The sequence below is a fragment of the Mesoplodon mirus genome, assembly GCF_964341445.2.
Source record: "Mesoplodon mirus genome assembly, chromosome: 5".
Lineage (NCBI taxonomy): Eukaryota > Metazoa > Chordata > Mammalia > Artiodactyla > Ziphiidae > Mesoplodon > Mesoplodon mirus.
Genome location: NC_138980.1, coordinates 68,924,490 through 68,944,604, shown reverse-complemented (window position 1 = coordinate 68,944,604; position 20,115 = coordinate 68,924,490). Strand labels below are relative to the sequence as shown.

Sequence of the window (20,115 nt, the reverse complement as noted above, 5' to 3'; positions counted from 1 at the left end):
TCTCAAAAGGAAATCCCCCTTCTCTGCCCATACACTGCTTAAGGATACAAACATACAAAAAGCCCAGCTCTGACAGCGATAGGGATTAAGGAAGTAGTTATAATTTTTTAACATCACTGAATTTCTGTAGAAGCCCCAATTCAAAGAATTAAAGAGATTCCATAACACAAACAAAATCCAGAAAAAATAATTTAAAAATCCAAGAAATGTATTATACAGTTGACCCTTGAACACAGGGGTTAGGGATGCCGACCTTCCACACCACTGAAAATTTGTGTATAACATTACAGCAGGCCCTCCACATCCACAGTTCTGCATGTGTGGATTCAACCAATTGCAGATCATGTAGTACTGTAGTACAAATTTATTGAAAAAATATGTAAGTTCAAACCCATGTTTTTTAAAAGTCAACTGTATTATATGCCAACTTCATAAATTCTCCTATATAACAAAGCATGTCACTCCATTATGTACACATGATTACCAGTGAATACCATCTGGCTCAAGGAAAAGAAGCATCTCCTTATTTCTTGGTTCTTTTACCTTTCTGCATACCTCTACCTTTATTTTTCTTGTCCATCCCAGCTAAGCCCTATTTTTAGTCACCACCAAAAAACTAACACAACAGAAACAAACCAATTTTCTTCTTTATTTGGCTTGTAGTCTGATGTCCAATTTGATATTTTATTTCCTTCAGGCAGGTGTCCAAGAACAAGCTTTAGGTATATTCCAAACTTAGAATCAAAGCTGTCTTCTGGTTTTTGCTAGGATGTTCTATCAAACCAAGGATAAACATAGTAACATCACCACTAAACAACAACACTGACTATTATGGGTCATTCTGCCACACATATATTTTTTCTTCTTCCTTTTCCCTCCTACTCTTTGTTCTTGTCTCCTGCTTTTCCTCCTTCTCCTTATCAGTATGTATCTTAGGGTTACTAAGACCAATCATAAAAAGTAAATAGCACCACAGGAATCTAAGAGGTTGCAATTCCTTTAACTAGATAATACAGCCCCAAAGAGCATATGTCCCCAGATGGGAACTTAAGAAATTATTCTCAGAATTACTATAATTACTGCTTACATGTCAAGATTTCTAAAAGGTAAAGACTTTGAAATTAAATGTTAAGCGACTGACTGATAAGATTCAAATTATGTTACCTTGAGAAAGCTGCATCAAGTGAATATGCAAACTGCCAGGGATAACAGGCTCAGGAAGTTCTTGAAGGAAAAACCTAAGAAGACTAATAGCCGAGGGAACATCTGCCTCCTTAACCAAATCCACCTCTTCTCCACTGTCGTATCTCTGCCGAAGCCACTCCACTGTCTCAGCATTTCCATTGACTTGAAAAAGTCCTTGTTGCTCCAGACCTCCTACATTAGTTCAAGGCAAAAATTAAATAAGCTTCAACTTCAACTACCATATGTATTCATTCTCCAATCAACTTAAAATATTCATACTTTGGGAAAGCTGTTTTGGCTCCCCTGATTGGGCTAACCACCTTCAAACTACACATCTAGAAACGTATACTATCTCTGTCCTGAGGGGTATTCTATTTTATCCCACCCCCTTATATCCATTAAAAATATTACTATCACCCCTCCCACTAAAATATGCTCTAAACTGGGCATTTCTGAGTATATGACTTTTAAGTAATAAAGACACACTAAAATGTTAAAAAGAATTTCCATTGTTTTTCCTCACTATATTTTGGACATTGAATACCGAAAAAAAAATCCAAGGTCAAAAATGGATAAGTTGTGTTTATTAAAACAAAGGCTAGCCCTCAAAGTAAGGAAATGTATACCATGTTCCTCAATATAGTCCACTACGTGGCGGACTATGAACGGAACCTCATTGTCTGGATGTCCTCCCTGCTGCAGCTCATCAAGTGGAATTCCAAATATTTTGTTAGCAAGAACGGAGTTGCAGTTATTCAAGGAAGGGGAGGAGCTCTTCCTCATATCTTTTTTGCAGCCAGAAATCAAAGCTGTCTTTTCTGCCAAATAAAAGAAAAAAAAAAAAAGACTATAATGATTAACAGGTGGTAATATGACTAAATACATTAAAGAAAAAGGCTTTTACACCTGAATGTGTTCTCGTCTATTAAATATGTTCCAGTTACCAGGCCCATAGTGTGTTCTACAAATAAAGCTCAATACAATCATCTAAGCATTTTCTCTACCATGTGAAGTTAGTTCTGAATGTTCCCTTTAGTGTTTGTATATTTACCAAACAATGGCAAAACTGATCATTAAACTTCGCAGAGGACGTTAATATCTCAAAGACAAAGTAAGGGGCAAATTTTGCTCCAACAGGACCTTACTGACCAAGCTTATTAATGACATGAGTAAAAAGCCAAACCTAATCATTTCTGGGCTCTGCTCTATGAAGGTCATCTAACCACTCAATTCATAAGCACCCAAAGAGGAGAGAATCATTTTTTTAAAAATCACAGGCTAATAAGGACAAGATTAACCAGTTCTTATTTCTACATGACAGAGCAGCCATAATATGTTTTTATAAACAAAGGAAATTTTTCAGCTCTAGGCATCAACCTTCAATGAAAATGTTCTTTTATCAATCCTGCTGTTTCATAATTATTCAAAAGAAAAACTTCCATAGCCCGGCTAGTTCAGAAGAAATAAATAATTTGTCTTTGCAGGAATTGTGATCAATAAAGAAGCAGTAGGAGAAAACAATGTTTCCAATTTATGAAGCATCAAAGAACAAGTACAGTAATCTCAAAAAAAATTCATTTTCTAAAATAATCATTTATGGGAATTCCCTGGAGATTCAGTGGTTAGGACTCCACGCTTCCACTGCAGGGGGCACAGATTCGATCCCTGGTCGGGGAACTAAGATCCCACAAGCTGTGCGGCATGGCCAAAAAAAATTTTTTAATAAATAAATTAAAATAAAATAAAATAATCATTTATTATTTTATGTGGGGAAAGGAGTATTTTTAAAGGAAAGGAAAACTTTTTTCAAAAGTTGATAATGAACAAAATGGGCTTTTTTCATCACCTCAGAGAAACAATTCCTTTCATACTACAAGAGAAAGATAACAGAGCAGAAAAAAAAAAAAGCTCAATATTCTAAAGTTTATACAAATGAGGTCCATATGTATAACAGGTGTACCCACTGGATCAAGAGACATCGTGACTGGAAAACAAATCCATCTAACTTACAGAAACAGTAGAAATTAACTTAGGGGCAGCAAAATTCCATAAATTTAAATAGTTTTAGACAAGCAAAATCCATTCTTTAACACATCTGATACCAGCTAATAACTACAAAACCTTAAGTTAATAATCCAATAGCAGCAATAGTAGATAAACTCCAAAATCTCTGTGGATATATAAGTATGGGATAGTTACCATTGTGGAAACTTACCTTTGAGTACTTAAACACCTAAGTTTAAAAAATGGTTTCTGCACCAGCTACCCTCACTGAGCAAGCATTCTTTTGTCATTTATGGCTGTTTGAGATTATGGCAGAAGATCAGCCTGTAGTTCCTCATTGAAGAAACACAGAACTCGATCAGTACTTCAGCAGTTAATCTAGAAGAAAAAAACAGTTCTTTTAATTTCCCACAACATCTTTAACTGTGAGAAGAGACTAGAATAAGCAGTGAAGTCCATTTAGGAAGGTCCCTATAATGAAAAGCATTCTTCTGCCTAAAAGATCTGTCTGTGACCTAGTTAGAGGCAAAACCTTGCACCAGCTTTCAAATTATGATGGCTAACCTGGGTATGAATCTTTCTGCTAAAGATAAACAAACAAATAAAGGAACTGCACAGGAAAATCTCTGACAGTACACATCTTCAGGGACTACACCATTCTAATAATCCATTTTTCCTCAATGGACCCTTCATTTGTACACACACACACCCCCACCCAGTTCTATTCCATCCTCGTATACTCAGAACTCAACATGGAAGCATTTTTAGGTCAAAGAGTGGAAGACATGAGTTTAAGCTTGGAACTACACTTATATACTTCACTCTTTTCTTTGTATACAACAAATATTTTGTTAACAAGAACACAGTTGTCTGAGCTCTCTAATTTGGAGAGGCAATAGCACATGATGGAAAAGAACTAGAAAGGCACATATTCAAGTATCACCTCCATCATTCTGTAGATGTGATCCTGAACAGCTTCCACGTCTCTAAGCATATGTTTCCTTACAGAAAATAACACCTAAACACATGTTACATTTCACTGAGAAAATACATGCATGCATTAGAAAGCGAATCAGTTTCCTTCTGTTCTTTACATAATGTTAAAAGACCAGCAAAACAGGCCGGGGAGAGACAGGAGAGAGGCGAAAACCTGTTCGGCGGTATGTTTAGTATTTGGTCTCATCTTCTGTAAATTCGAATAATCTATTTAAAATCTAACAAGCTCAGTAAACTGCAAGATTCTGCTCAAGAGGCTTCAGGTAAGCAGAAGAGTATTATCATTCAGTGTGGTTTTCAAAAATGTCTTAATAGTTACATATACCTCTAGGAGGAACATTAAAAACCGAGGGGAAGGAAAACCACATTCCCACAACAAATCTTTAGTAGATGATTACTTCCAAAACATCCTGAAATGCCTGCTAAAACATGTAGTCTATTCATGTGAAAAACAACTTCAAGGTTTATATAAGATCCTTTAAGGAGGTTAACTTCAGGGATAAGACGTTTAATGAACTTACGTTAAAAGTCAGGTTGATTACCTCATGACATAAAGGAAAGGGGATCTGCTTGATGTACAATAAATGAAGACTCATTAGAAGACTTTGTCAAAGGCAAGTTCTAGGGACTTCCCTGGTGGCCCAGTAGCTAAGACTCCGCGCTCTCAATGCAGGGGGCCTGGGTTCGATCCTTGGTCAGGGAACTAGATCCCACATGCCACAACTAAAGATCCCACATGCCTTCAATGACGATCCCATGTGCTGCAACTAAGACACCACGCAGCCAAATAAATAAATATATTTTTTTAAATGGCAAGTTCTATATCACGAAAATGGCTATTCAGGTTTAGTGTACTTGTTAGTGAAACCAGAACCAGTTATCTCATCCTGTGTTTTCTACTACTCCCAACCTCTAAGCAAACAATCTGAAAAGCACATCTTTCCTAAGGCAATGCTGGGTAGGAATCCATGAGTTTGTCAGTACAAATTCATCCTTACTACTGGAAAAACAAAGGGCATCATCATGATGATGAAAACAGCAGCAGCGAACATTAAATGAGCAACTACTGATACGATGTGCCAGGCATTTCTATGCACTTTACATGTATTGATACGGTATTATGACTTATTTTAATGAGACGTTGCATAGAGGCTCAACAATTTAACCACAATCCACCCAGCTAATAAGGGTCAGAGGCAGAATCTGAATCCAGGGAGTGTAACTCCTAAAGTCCTTGCTCTTTATTACTATACTATACTATCACTCCATGTAAATTCTGACCATTTAAAGTACCATAGACTCTCACATTTAATCACTCAAACTGACCACAGAGTCTTACATATATTTTAGGAGGCCATTCATTCATAGCTTGCTAAAAGGTACTTTTGTTTTGTTTTGTTTGTTTTGTTGTTGTTTTGCTAAAAGGCACTTTTAAAGCATGCCTATGTTCCGAGCCCTAGCAGCCAACGACTATTCACTTCAGACCTCTATCCAGAGAACATTGCTGAAAGCATTCAGACTACAGTGGCCCAAAATAACATTCCTGCAAAATGCAAAGTTGTTTCTGACATGATTTAGTACTGCTTCCTGTCCCTTTTCAGAGCTTAAATCATGTAAATATTTCCTTTATATGTGTACTAGGTTGAAATGTCTCCCCAAAACTCATGTCCACCTGGAACATCAAAATGTGACCTTATTTGAAAATAGGATCTTTGCAAATGTAATTAGTTAAGGATATCAAGATGAAATCACCTTGATTTAGGGGAGTCCTTAATCCAATCACTAGTGTGCTTATAAGAAGGAGACAGGACACACAGAGACACACAGAGGGGAAGAAGGCCATGTGAAGACAAAGGCGGAAATTGAGTTCTGCTGTCAAAAGACAAGAAATGCCAGGAGCCACCAAAAGATGAAAGAGTCAAGGAAGAATTCTCCCTTCAGAGGGAGCATGACTCTGCCCACACCTTGATTTTAGACTCCTGGCCCCCTGATCTGTGAGAGAAATTTTTCTACTATTCTAGAGTCACCCCATTTTTAGTAATTTATCATGGAAGCCCTAGAAAACTAATGCAACATCTAAACTACAATATCCCGTCTTTGAAGAAAAGAAAAATGGAAAAGAAAATAGCAGCAGGTCAGGTACCACAGAAAAATATGCCAAAGAGATCTGATGAAATGTCTGAACAGATACAGTCAATAAAATGCAAACAAAGCAGTTAATTAAAGGCTTGACACAAGAGAATACAATGTGCAGACTTTCAAAATAACCAAGGATTTCTGAAAGCATAATTATATTATAAATCAAAACAGCAAAATCATTTTAAATACAAGTGACAGTTGCCTAGCATGGTGGTACTGACAACAAATAAGAAACCATTTTGAATTTTATATCACATATTTTACCATGAGACAAGAGTGATAAAAAATAATGCAATTAAATACCAATTATCAATAAGCTGGCTAATGGGTACATTCAGGAAAGTGTACCTTCATATACTAGCTATCAACCTGAGCTCTGCGAAGGCTCAAAATACTTCTACACTCCATTCATATACACATGGTTACATATAAATACATATCAGGGGTCCCCAACCCTGGTTAGGAACCGGGCCACACAGCAGGAGGTGAATGGCAGTCGAGCGAGCGAAGCTTCATCTGCCACTCCCCACTGCTCCCCATTGCTCATGTTACCTCCTGAACCATACCCCCCATCGCTCACATTACCGCCTGAACCATCCCCACCCCCGCACCGTGGAAAAATTGTCTTCCACGAAACCGGTCCCTGGTGCCAAAAAGGTTGGGGACCGCTGATATACATGACAGCAACAAACACACCTTTCTAAACAGCAAAGAATCTTTAAGTCTTAAGTATCAGGACTTCCTGGTGGTGCAGTGGTTAAGAATCTGCCTGCCAATGCAGGGAACACAGGTTCGAGCCCTAATTCCAGAAGATCCAACGTGCCGCGGAGCAACCAAGCCCGCGCGCCACAACTACTGAGCCTGCACTCTAGAGCCTGCGAGCCACAACTACTGAGCCCACGCGCCACAACTACTGAAGCCCTTGCACTCTAGGGCCTGTGCTCCACAACAAGAGAAACCACAGCAATGAGAAGCCCACGCACCACAACGAAGAGTAGCCCCCACTCACTGCAACTAGAGAAAGCCCACATGCATCAACGAAGACCCAACACAGCCAAAAACAAATAAATAAAATAAATTTTAAAATGTGTTTAAAAAGAAAAGTCTTAAGTATCTAATAAAATTAGTAGTGACAGTTTTTTTTTTAAAGGATATAACACCAACATCAATACCACGGATAACAGCAGATAGCATTAACTGAGCTATTACTGAGCCAGGAACTACCTTAAGGGCTTTAAATATATTAATTCATTTAATCCTTACAACAATCCTATGGAAGTACATACTATCATTATATTCATTTCACTGATGAGAAAATTAAAAAGCACTGAGAACTTTTGGGGGTGATGGAAATGTTCTATGTCATGACTGTGGTAGTGGTGGTTACATGCTTAATACACTTGTCAAAACTTATTAAACTAAACATTTTAAATTGGTGAATGTGATTGTATATAAATTACACTTCAATAAAGCAGAAAAAATTAAAAAGAGAAAACTCACATGAATAAAGGCATAGCATCATTTTAATAGATTAACTATTGAATATTAAACTATTTTTATTATAAAATATATTTTAAAATATGCTTTTCAATCCACAAAAGGAAAATAAAATATTTCTTTTTTTAAAAAATGCATTTGTTGTGGGTTTTTTAACTAATTATTTATTTATTTATAGTTGCAGTACGTGGGATTTATTTGCCACACACGGGATCCTTTAGTTGCAGCACGCAGGATCTTTAGTTGTGGCACGTGAGACCTAGTTCCCTGACCTGGGATCAAACCCGGGCCCCCTGAATTGGGAGGCAGAGTCTTAGCCACCAGACCACCAGCGAAGTCCCCGAATATATAATATTTTTTTAACCACATTTCAAGAACCAATCTTGTTTGGCCCTTCTATGCTATCTAGCACATCCAGAAATTACTACAATTTCTATACAGCATAACTAAAAAAAAAAAAGAATAAAACGCTGAAGACTTTATAAATTTTAACACTAGCTGAAAGTCTTTTCAGAGCAAATAATTTTACAAAACAGTATAATGGTAATAAGAGTAGATCTGCACTACACTAATAAACTTTCATCATTTTACAAATAAAACAACCTGTTGTAAGAGGGGTACCTGCAAAAATAAGTTATCACTTTCATGTAAAATTGTTCTACCTTCAAACTGAATAGAAAGGAAAAAGAAAAGTCACTTTTGCCCAAAATGCTTTTGACAAAATAGGGATACAATTCACACAGAAAAGTTTAAAAGAGCTACCTCAATCATCTTCAATAATCGCTAAAACAGGACTTCCCTGGTAGTCCAGTGGCTAAGACTCCACACTCCCAACACTGGGGGCCTGGGTTTGAGCCCCCGTCAGGGAACTAGATCCCACATGCTGCAACTAAGAGTTCACATGCCACGACTAAGAGTTCGCATGCTGCAACTAAGACCCAGCGCAGCCAAATAAATAAATACTTTTTAAAAAATTGCTAAAACAAAACAAAACCAAAAAAAGCGCTATCACTAGTATAAAAAGAGGGAAAAGACAAGAGGGAGCTGAGTCTCAATAAAGATGGTAAACTTTGGGAAAAGAGATAATGTACCCCTGCTCCACACATTCATCTTTTCACTAGTAAGCTCTAAGCAATTTATCAAACAAAGGAAAGGCACTTCTTTCATTCTGACTGAACAAGGATGGTACTACAAAATTTGCCAGTATGCTAAGTCTGTGGTTCCCTCCTGGCCTGAGAAACTGACAAGGCATCAATCTGTCTGAATCCTTAACAGTACCAAGCAAACAGAAAAGTTAAACATCTCAACAGCATATAAACTTATCTGTCAAATGTCCATAGATGCTACTATGATCAGGAAAATACCAAGTCATTTAAATCTACTATTAAATTCATTGAAAAAGAATAGATACATGTATATGTATAAGTGAATCACTTTGCTGTACACCTGAAACTAACACAACAGTGTTAATCAACTATACTCCAACATAAAATTAAAAGTTAAAAAATAAATAAATTTGTATTGACTTTGCCCTTAAGTAATTTATCAAAGTATGTATAACTAAAAGAGAATTCAGGACTAGAAAGTTTGCTTGCTTGCTTATTTATTTATATATGTATGTATGGCTGTGTTGGTATGTATGTATATATGTATCTATGTATGTATTTATGGCTGCGTTTGGTCTTCATTGCTGCGCACGGGCCCTCTCTAGTTGCGGCGAGCAGGGGCCACTCTTCGCTGCAGTGCGTGGGCTTCTCCTTGCGGTGGTTTCCCTTGTTGTGGAGCACAGGCTCTAGGGCACGAGGGCTTCAGTAGTTGTGGCATGCGGGCTCAGCAGTTGTGGCTCGCGGGCTCTAGAGTGCAGGCTCAGTAGTTGTGGCGCACGGGCTTAGTTGCTCCGCGGCATGTGGGATCCTCCCGGACCAGGGCTCGAACCTGTATCCCCTGCACTGACAGGTGGATTCTTAACCACTGCGCCACCAGGGAGGTCCCAGGACTAGAAAGTTTTTAAAGAGAGCTCTAATACTCAAAAGTTGAGGAATTTCTTTGCCTTAAAAAACAAAAAAAGATTATAAAGTATTTATCGCAACAATTATTACCCCTGTGCCTGAGGATTTGTTCATCTGTGCGCACTTTAACCTACTTCTTGAGGGAACAATCCTCCTCCATGGTGATTCCACAAAACTACAATGAGCAATGAATCAAGTATATTTTGTATAACTACACTCCCCAAATCATGGTACTAGATACAGCACATATATTTTGCAGATTGCAACTCACTAAACACAGCATTTCACCTTGAGATAGCTCACTTATCCCTCTTTTATGCAAAATATTCAGGCAAGGGTTTCATGGCCACAGTCAATTATTTTATAAACCCCCATGATTTCAAGCTTTCAAAGCAAAACAAAAGTAATAAAGCCAAAGGGAGATAAAATCCCCTGTAACTAAGTCCCTTCATCTATTCTCCTCACTGATATCCTCATCAAATCTAACGTGAATTCCCCTGCACAAAATTCCTCAACTGTTTTCCAATGCCTAGAGCCCTGGGCTCTAAATTTTTTGAACAGGAAAAAGATTATGCGCATACCTCTCATATATGTATGTGTATTTCTAAAGTAGAATAGTGAATACGTATCCTAGTATATTATGCACATAATAAACATACAGAAAAATAACATTTTAACAACTCCCTGGCAGTCCAGTGATTAGGGCTCCACTGCAAGGGGCACGGGTTGGATCCCTGGTTGGAGAACTAAGATCCCACATGCCTCATGGAGTGGCAAAAGAAAAAAAAATTCAACATTAAAAATAAATAGAAACAGGGCTTCCCTGGTGGCACAACAGTTAAGAATCTGCCTGCCAATGCAAGGGACACAGGTTCGAGCCCTGGTCTGGGAAGATCCCACATGCCGCAGAGCAACTAAGCCCGTGCGCCACAACTACTGAGCCTGTGCTCTAGAGCCCGTAAGCCACAACTACTGAAGCCCGCACGCCTAGAGCCTGTGTTCCGCAACAAGAGAAGCCACTGCAATGAGAAGCCCACACACCGCAACGAAGAGTAGCCCCCACTCGCCAGAACTAGAGAACGCCCGCGTGCAGCAACAATGACCCAACTCAGCCAAAAATAAATAAATAAATAAATTTATGTTTTAAAAATAAATAAATAAATTTATTTTTTAAATAAATAAATAAATAAATAAATTTTAAAAATAAAAAATAAGTAGAAACATAAATTTTACTCCTCCACCTACACACACATTTTAATAGGTCATCCTGCCCATTCAAAGTGCCAGCACCTCACTTTTGAGACCAGTGACCTACAGCACGGTTTCCTAACTTCATCTGGGGATGGGGAAAGTCTTGTTCAATATACAGATATTCAATATACAGCCACAACCCCAATCTAGCATCCATGAGAGCCTGGCCTGGGCTCTCTGTATGTTTAATAAGCTCTTTGGGTGATTATAATACATACAAAGTTTTAAGAACCTCTGACGTACACAGTAAACTGCAAACTCTATTACGTGGTGTACAAGTACTTCACCTACCAATAAAATCTTCTTCCCTGCCACTCCTACACCTCACTCTACTCTCCAACAATACTTAACTACTTGAAATTCACAATCCACATCTCCCAAGCTGTGCACATTGTTTTCTGTCTTGGAGCCCTAACTCAACACCACGACCAATTCCATCTTGATCACCAAACTTCCATCCACCATCAAGTCTCAACTCCAGCTTCCTCTGTCAAACCTTCCCTGACTTCCTGAAGCAGACAGTTCTCCTTCCTTTTGCTCCTAAGGTATCTCTTACCTTTTTAGCAAACACCCCATAGAATCTAAAAATATGTCTGTCTCTTTTTCAAAAGAGAGGATCCTTGTAGGTAGAAACCCTGTCATTTCATCTTTGTATCACCTCTGTATCATCTTTGTATTACCTCATACAATCCCTAACACATAATTTAATGTTTAAAATATATGTTGAGGGACTTCCCTGGTGGCACAGTGGTTAAGACACTGTGCTCCCAATGCAGGGGGCCTGGGTTAGATTCCACATGCATGCCGCAACTAAGGAGCCCAGCTGTCGCAACTAAGACCCGAAGCAACAAAATAAATAAATAAATAAATAAAATATATGTTGATTAAAGACATAAATAAGAAGCAAATAATACTGACTATTCAAATTTAAGAAGATTAACAAGAGGAGAACACCTCCTTAAGTGATTACAAACTAAATAAATACACTTTTATATAAACATGGTACATATATACACTACCAAATGTAAAATAGCTAGCTAATGGGAAGCAGCCGCATAGCACAGGGAGATCAGCTCCGTGCTTTGTGACCACCTAGAGGGGTGGGATAGGGAGAGTGGGAGAGAGATGCAAGAGGGAGGGGATATGGGGATATATGTATATGTATAGCGGATTCACTTTGTTATACAGCAGAAACTAACACACATTGTAAAACAATTATACTCCAATAAAGATGCTTAAAAAAAACAAAAAACATCAAAAGTGGCTGCCATATCTACTCCCAGCAATAACCAAAGATAATCAAATCAAGAAAGGAAAGCACTTTACGACAACTTTATTTATTTATTTATTTTTGGCTGCATTGGGTCTTCGTTGCTGCACACATGCTTTCTCTGGTTGCTTCAAGCTGGGGCTACTCTTCATTGCGGTGCACGGGCTTCTCATTGCAGTGGCTTCTCTTGTTGCGGAGCACAGTCTCTAGGTGCACGGGCTTCAGTAGTTGCAGCACGTGGGCTCAGTAGTTGTGGCTCACGGGCTCTAGAGTGCAGGCTCAGTAGTTGTGGCGCACAAGCTTAGTTGCTCTGAGGCATGTGGGATCTTCCCAGACCAGGGCTTGAACCCATGTCCCCTGCATTAGCAGGTGGCGATTCTTAACCACTGCGCCACCAGGGAAGCCCCTATAACAACTTGAAATGGAGTATAATCTATAAAAATATTGAAACACTATGTTGTACATCTGGAATGTATGATAATAATATTGTAAATAATATTTAAAACAAATCATATTGTAAATCAACTATAATTTTTTAAAAATTATGGAAAGGAACTATGATTTATGGAATACCTATAAGCACTTCACAAGTTATTTCTCATACCTAGAAGAAGGCTATGAGGCAGGCACTATTCCCGTTTTACATGTACTGTGAGCCTCAAGTCACTGAGCTAAACTTCAAAATTTGTAAATGGTGATGGTAGAATGTGCTGCTGGATATAACTGCAAATCTTTCTAATGACAGTAATTTAAGTCTTAAGAAATGAGAACAATAAAATGAGCAGTATTACAAAGGCAAAAAGACTTCCTCTCACATTTACTTGTAAATCAGCCACAATTCTGATTCAAAAAGCCAAGGAGGGCTTCCCAGGTGGCGCAATGGTTGAGAGTCCACCTGCCAACGCAGGGGACAAGGGTTCGTGCCCCGGTCCGGGAAGATCCCACATGCCACGGAGGGGCTAGGCCCATGAGCCATGGCCACTGAGCCTGCGCATCCGGAACCTGTGCTCCGCAACGGGAGAGGCCACAACAGTGAGAGGCCCGCGTACCGCAAAAAAAAAAAAAAAAAAAAGCCAAAGAAACCATAAGGTACCTGAAGTTAGTCTCCAAGGTAGACAAACTTCCCCAAAGGATGAAGGATGACCTTTTGAGATATTTATCGGTCAGATGTAGAGTTTTAGAAGGTTCACATATCAGTGCATGAAAAACAGGTAAGAGTGGCAGAGGGATGTTTAATCTTACTCATGAAAGTATAAGAAAAGGTGACACTTTAATGCTGTCTCCTGATGAAAGGGTAAGCCTGTAATGTGCTGGAGCAAGCTGGCTCCCAACAGGTTCCTTTACCCCACATTCACTCCAAGGTCATTGGTCACTACTTTAGCATGATCTTCTATTAAGTCAAAGTGAGTTATGTGTTAAATTAGCTCTTCCCATTAAGTACCAACACAATGACTGGCCCAAAAAAAAAAAAAACAAACAGCTCTACAATTTAGAGGGCAACACAAAATACCTGAGAAAGCATATATATGTAAAGAGAGCACATATTCCAGTCAATTATATGCATGCATATAATCTCAATTTTGACAAATGTTGACTCTTCAAGACTCCTCTATTCTGGTAACTTTTCACCTTTCATGTTTCTCCATTGAAAACGTGCTCACCTAGGGCCTACTAATGAGTACAGTCTTAAGAAGACTAGCATATCATTTCTTATTGCTCTTTGATACAAAACTACATTTTTTTTTTTTTTTTACCATTGGAGGTAATTCCACAACTTGTTCTAGCCAAATGGGTCCCCTGAGAGAAAAACATTCTCTTTTTGCACTGACTTGTGTAAAAACTGCTCTGGGGGGGAAAAAAAGGAACCTGGGATATGAACAAAAAGCACTGACTATACTTATTTTTTGTATCTGTCTTTTCCACTTGATTATAAACTTTGAGAGCAAAAAATATGATTTCATCTTTATTTCCTGGGTTGTGAACACTACACAACAGCAGAACTCCAGTATCTGAAATGATGCTATCATTTCTGGTATACTTTCCAGTTCACTATCCAACTGAATCCTCACATCCATCCCCTGTGAGATAAGCATGGCAGATTATCACTTTTTCTCAGAAAAGAAACCAAAAAAATCTCAGAGAGCTGAAGAAACTGGTTTAAAGTCACTTAACTAGTGAGTAGGTCACTAAACTAGTGAGTAGAACTCTAAGTCTGCTGCTCTTTAGGCTGATGCTCTTTCAGGCAACAATGACTACAACCAAAACTGAAAATATTGTTTGAAATTTCACTGAAATGTATGAAACGATACTTCGTAAAGGTGATTCATAAAACACTTAAATATTCTGTACTTGCTAATCAAAAATCATTATTCAAACACTAGAATACTCCTTAACAGAAAAAATATATATCTTTTTAAATCATTAGTTTCAAAAGTGATTCTATAATGAATCACAATATGGTCTGCTTTTCCTATAAAAATTCTCTCAACTAATCTGATCCTAAATTTGAGCTCCTTCACCTTTCCAAATTTTTAATCCACTACAACTGGTGTCCAAAAAGGACCTCCTCCCACCCTTCCCCCCAAATATTAAGCACCTACTATGTCAATCAACAAGTGTTTTTCAGTTTTATTTTTACTTTTACTTTTCAATTACATGGAACAGCAGCTTGATACATAAAAGCAAAAATACATATTTTAAGAATAAGTAAACAACTCAAGTTTTTCTAGTTTTCTATTCCAGAAAAGGGCAATAGAAACCATACAGACATCTCTCTGAAAACTGTTTAAAACCAAAAATATAAGAATTATTATACATCATATACAAAAGAAAAAGAAAATATACACTAAAGCTAGGTAAAAACCTGTCTGAAAAGATTTAGGGTATTTCCTTCTCTAGTAGAAACCCAATAGATTCTATTAAATTATCTTGTCAAGCCACTGCATCTTCCTCAACCTAAGACTTCTATACATGTTGGTTCATTTGCCTCAAACACTCTCCCCCTCACTTCCTCCTACTCATCTTCTGCTCTTACTCAAGTCCCATTCTTGGAGGGGCCTTCTCCAACCCATCCAACCTAATGATATCCCCTGTCAATTTTTCTTAGGACATGTTATTCCTTGGCTCCAAAACGTTCATCACTAGTTTTATTATATAGTCCTTTCTGTGTTTGTTTAAAGTTTCTTTCTCCCAACAGAGTATAAGTTCCTTAAAGTCCACTGGTGGGTTTTTTTTTTTTAAAGCAGCTTTATTAAGGTATAATTTACATATCATAAAATTCACTCTTTTCAAGTGTATAATTTAATGTCTAGTAAATTTACAGTTATGCAACCATCAACAAGTAACTGCTTGGGTTTTGCTCCTTCATGTATCTCTAACAGTTAGAAGGAGAAAAATAAATATCCAGTGAATGAATAAATAAATCTGATAATGAGTTACTCTTAATGTCATTACCATTAATATCTCATGTGAGTATGAGTTGGTACATTAAACCTGCCTTTATTACATTCCATTCCAAAAATCCTTCATTATTTCCATGTCCAATCAAATTGGCTCTTCTATACGGCCCCAAAGTGAACCTCCTCACATATTGGCCTTCTGCGCCACTTGGAGAACACTGATTCAGGTCAAGTTCATGTGTACATACTACACTTCCTTTTTCTCAATCCAGTAATCCCCTCCTCTACTCCTAGCCATGTTAACAAAATACTTTATAAACAAAGGAAAATTCAGGAGCATTAATCTTACTCATTGGTGAGGATAGGATCTTCATTTAATGCGTGCCCCTTTGTAATGCTGAGGTTATGGAAATAAGTTCTTGGTATTGATATATACCTAATCGAGAGCTTAATATAGTGTGACTTACTAAATAATTGGAAACCTTTTTCAGATGTAAAATCTCTTTGTTGTTTATCCATGTGTAAAACAGAAATTTTCAATTTCTATTTATTTATTTGTTTATTTTATTTATTTATTTATTTTAATTTTTTTAGCCGCACTGCGTGGCATGCGGGTAGTTCCCGACCAGGGATCGAACCCATACCCTCATACCCTCTGTGGTGGAAGTGCGGAGTCCTAACCACTGAACTGCCAGGGAATTTACCCCAATTTCTATTTTTTAAATTTCAGTATTGCATTCATCTTAAGAACCAATAAGGTTTTCAGATAAAAGATTTAATGCACGTACAAAATAACTTTTTAAAGTAACTTTTTTTGAAAGTAATTCAACAACAAAGAAACAAAAACCAATTTAAAAAATGAGCAAAGGGCTTAAACAGACATTTCTCCAAAGAAGATACACAAATGAAAGATGTGCAGCATCACTCTTAGGGACATACAAATCAAAACCACAATGAGATACCTGTTCACCCCCATTAGAATGCCTATTATCAAACAAACCAAAAAACAAACCAACAAACAAAGGGAAGTAACAATTGTTGGGGAGATGTAGAGAAACTGGAACCCTTGTGCATTGTTAATGGGAATGTAAAATGGTGCAGCAGACCTGGAAAACAGTTCAGATGTTCCTCGAAAAGTTAAGCACAGAATTACCAGCAATTCCACTCCTAGGTATGTACCCAAAAGAATCGAAAGCAAGGACTCAAACAGATACCTGTACACCAAAGTTCATAGCAGCATTCTTCACAAAAGCCAAAATGTGGAAACATCCAAATGTCCATCAAGAGATGAACGGATAAACTAAATGTTGTATATACACACAATGGAATACATTATTCAATCTTAAAAAGGAAGGAAATTCTGATACACGCTACAATATGAATGAACCCTGAAAATGAACTAAATGAAATATGCCAAACACAAAAGGACAAATGCTATATGATTCCACCTATATGAGGTACCTAGAACAGGCAAATTATAGAAACAGAAAGTAGAATAGAGGTTACCACGTGCTAGGAGGAAGAGGGAATGGGGAATTGCTGTCTAAGAGTTTCTGTTTGGGATGATGAAAAAGTTCTGGAAATGGACAGTGACAGCGGTTGCACAATACTGTGAATGTACTTAATGCCACTGAATTGTACACTTAAAAATGGTTAAAATGGTAAATTTTACGTTATGTATATTTATCACAATTTTTTTCAAAGTATAGCTACAATTTATCCTATTATGTTTCCCAATACTAAAGTCATGGTACAACAAAGGGGAGCCATGCACAGACTGAGGTTATTCAGAAATGATAATAAAAGTAGCTGTCATTTTATTGATGGGGAAAGACTGACAAGTCACAATATATCCATTTCAGTCATTTTCTCTGTCCTAAAACAATGGCATTCTAATAAAAACACACTTCATACTAATACAAGATATAAAAAAGAGGGAAAATTGCATGCAGGGTGGGGAGGAGATATGTAGCAACTCTGTACTTTCTGATTAATTTTTTTGTGAACCTAAAACTTCTCTAAAAATTGCCTATTAATTTTTAAAATAAATACAAATTTTAAAGATAGAGAAAATAACAGAATTCTATACACTCATATTAATAAATAAAACACTACATATACAGTTAAAAACACATACACAATGTAACATTTACTTCACCTAAGGAAGAATTTTATAACACTGATAAGCCTTTCTACATCTTTCCAAGCATTTAAGATGTGTTCCAGATCCCTAACTGGTAACACAATTAAACTATTTAAAATACTGCCCAAATTTTAAAAGCAGCAGAGATTAAGAAAGAAGGAGCTCCCGATAGATATACAAATAATAACCAGTTCATTCAGTTCCATTCAGCTAGCACGCACTTACTAAATGCACAGTACCTGAGAGACACCCAGGCCAACAAGTATTGCATGCAAGGTTACAAAAAGGAAAGTTGAAGACACAGCCTCACATTAACCCAGAAAGTCAATAATTCAAAACCATCCTTTAATGTCCACTTTTAAAAGTAAGTGCATCTCAGCTATTTAATGTTCATAATCTGCATTACTGTGGTTCCGGTTGCCATTTTTAGATTATCATCAACTTGAAAATAAGGTAAGTGCCCAATCTTAGGTACTTTTTTCATTGATTAGATGGCATCATGGGGAGCCGGACGAAATGCCTTTCTAAAAGTCAGTTTGATTTTTAATTGATTTTTTAATTGAAGTTTACCAATTTCCCACTGGGCAAGTGTGCCAACTGATTCAATTTCCTAATACCTTATCTCGGAAACCAGGCGCCTCATCTGAAACAGCGCTGTACCCTCTCTAGCCTGGCCTATGCAGAATGCATTCTAGACAAGTCCCCAGTGCACCAACAGCCCAATTTTGGCTATATTCTCTGAACGATCTAAGGAAGTCAGCAACCACTCATCTCACGTGATCTTAAAAAGGGGCGCAGTTGAGCCCAGATTAAACCACACTTTTTTTTTTTTCTGCATCAACTTCACTGCCCAGCTTTAAGGAAAAGGGCAGGGAGGCGGCGCAGGTCCGGTGTGCAGGGGAGGCTAGCAAACAAGGGTAGGGAGCTGTGCCTTCTACTTTGGGGGAGCTAGGTGAGAAGGCACACCCGCTTACGCGCACTGCAGCGGCTGAAAAATCGAAGACTGCCACACCCCCTGGCTGCCAGGGGCACATCTTCACCTTCTCTTGCTCTAGGAGAAAGGGGGCCCTCTCTATGGAATGCCGCACCTGCAACGGCACTGCCCGGGATACCCCGCACCCCGAGGTGCAAAGCCCTTGAAGCCGGCGCGGGTGGGACACGGAGCTGGGGGTAGGCAGAAGAGGGAGGGCCGCGGCTACAGGGACCAGCGCATGCGCAGTACCCGCCCGTTCACCTACCGTTGGAACCTCGACGCCCAGTTCCCCGGCCGCGGCCGCTTCTCCAGAACCCGCGGCAACTGAAAGAGGGCGAGAACTGAGGCCCCAAGTGGCTCCGCGGCCAGCGAGCTTCTTCTTGTGGCCGCCACTGGCGGGAGGCTGAAACGACGACTGTGGCGCAGGGCCAGCCCGTTAGGCGACCCCCGGATGCCCCCGGCGGTGGCGGCGGCAGAGACGCGGAGGATGGGGCGGGAGCGGAGATGGAGGCTGTAGCTGAGGCGCAGAGCCTCCTTAACGGCGAGCGAGAGGAGAGCGGAGGGCGGAGGGCGGAGGGCGGAGGGCTGGCAGGGGCTGGGCCGGACGTGACGTACGTGGGAGGGGAGGGGCGGGGCGAGCGCTCAGCGAGGGCGGGCCTCCCCCAAATCGCCGCGGCTGTAGCCCAGGAGTCCGTGGGCTTTAGAGCCGACAGGCTCCTCCCACCCTAAATTTGGTCCCCTGAGTTAGGATGTGAGAAGCAGGGCGCGGGCCTGAGGGAGGTGTCTCGGGGTCCTCAGTCTGGGGAGGTTGGAAAGAAGATAGAGGAAAGTGGGGAGAGGACATAGGTGTCATGAAGGTCAAATCCGGCAGCCCGAGGTCACTCCTGGTCTCTGCGGAGGGAGCATGCCCACCTGCAGGAAGCCAGAAAAACCCGGGTGCCGTTATCTAGGTGAGGAGCGCCGAGACCTTAACAGAAACCTCCGGGCAGACTGAAGCGGTGAGTCACGTTCCCATTCTCAGCGACGGAGGTTAGATGGGGGACCCTGTCCGCCCCCACCCTTCCTCTTCACCTAAGGACAAGACCTAGACTCCAGAGAGAACATAGATGCCTCTGGTGCCGAAAGCATCTGGTAAAATGAAAGTCAACAGGCTACATGCTTACAGAGAGCTTCCTATACAAAACCAGAATTTCAGAGGCAGAGCTGAAAGGCAGAAAGAATGAGGAGCTCTCTGAGCCTGGGGTTGTCTG

At 39.3% G+C, this 20,115-nt stretch overlaps 1 protein-coding gene across 14 annotated transcripts in view; it reads right to left on the bottom strand.

The window, feature by feature from the left end:
• Positions 1–19,421, bottom strand: part of FAM13B (family with sequence similarity 13 member B) — an 85,995-nt gene extending 66,574 nt beyond the window's left edge. For 13 of the 14 annotated variants that reach the window (XM_082621864.1, XM_082621873.1, XM_082621872.1 and 10 more), the window contains exons 1-4: positions 19,131–19,421; positions 3,401–3,567; positions 1,812–2,003; positions 1,165–1,377 (exon numbers count right to left, since the gene is read on the bottom strand). In XM_082621864.1, the coding sequence (XP_082477990.1) occupies positions 1,165–1,377; positions 1,812–1,968 (370 nt within the window). In that variant the 5' untranslated portion in view covers positions 1,969–2,003; positions 3,401–3,567; positions 19,131–19,421. The remainder of the gene's footprint in view (positions 1–1,164; positions 1,378–1,811; positions 2,004–3,400; positions 3,568–19,130) is intronic. The other variant, XM_082621868.1, reaches the window with a different exon arrangement.
• Between the last annotated feature and the right edge of the window lie 694 nt (positions 19,422–20,115).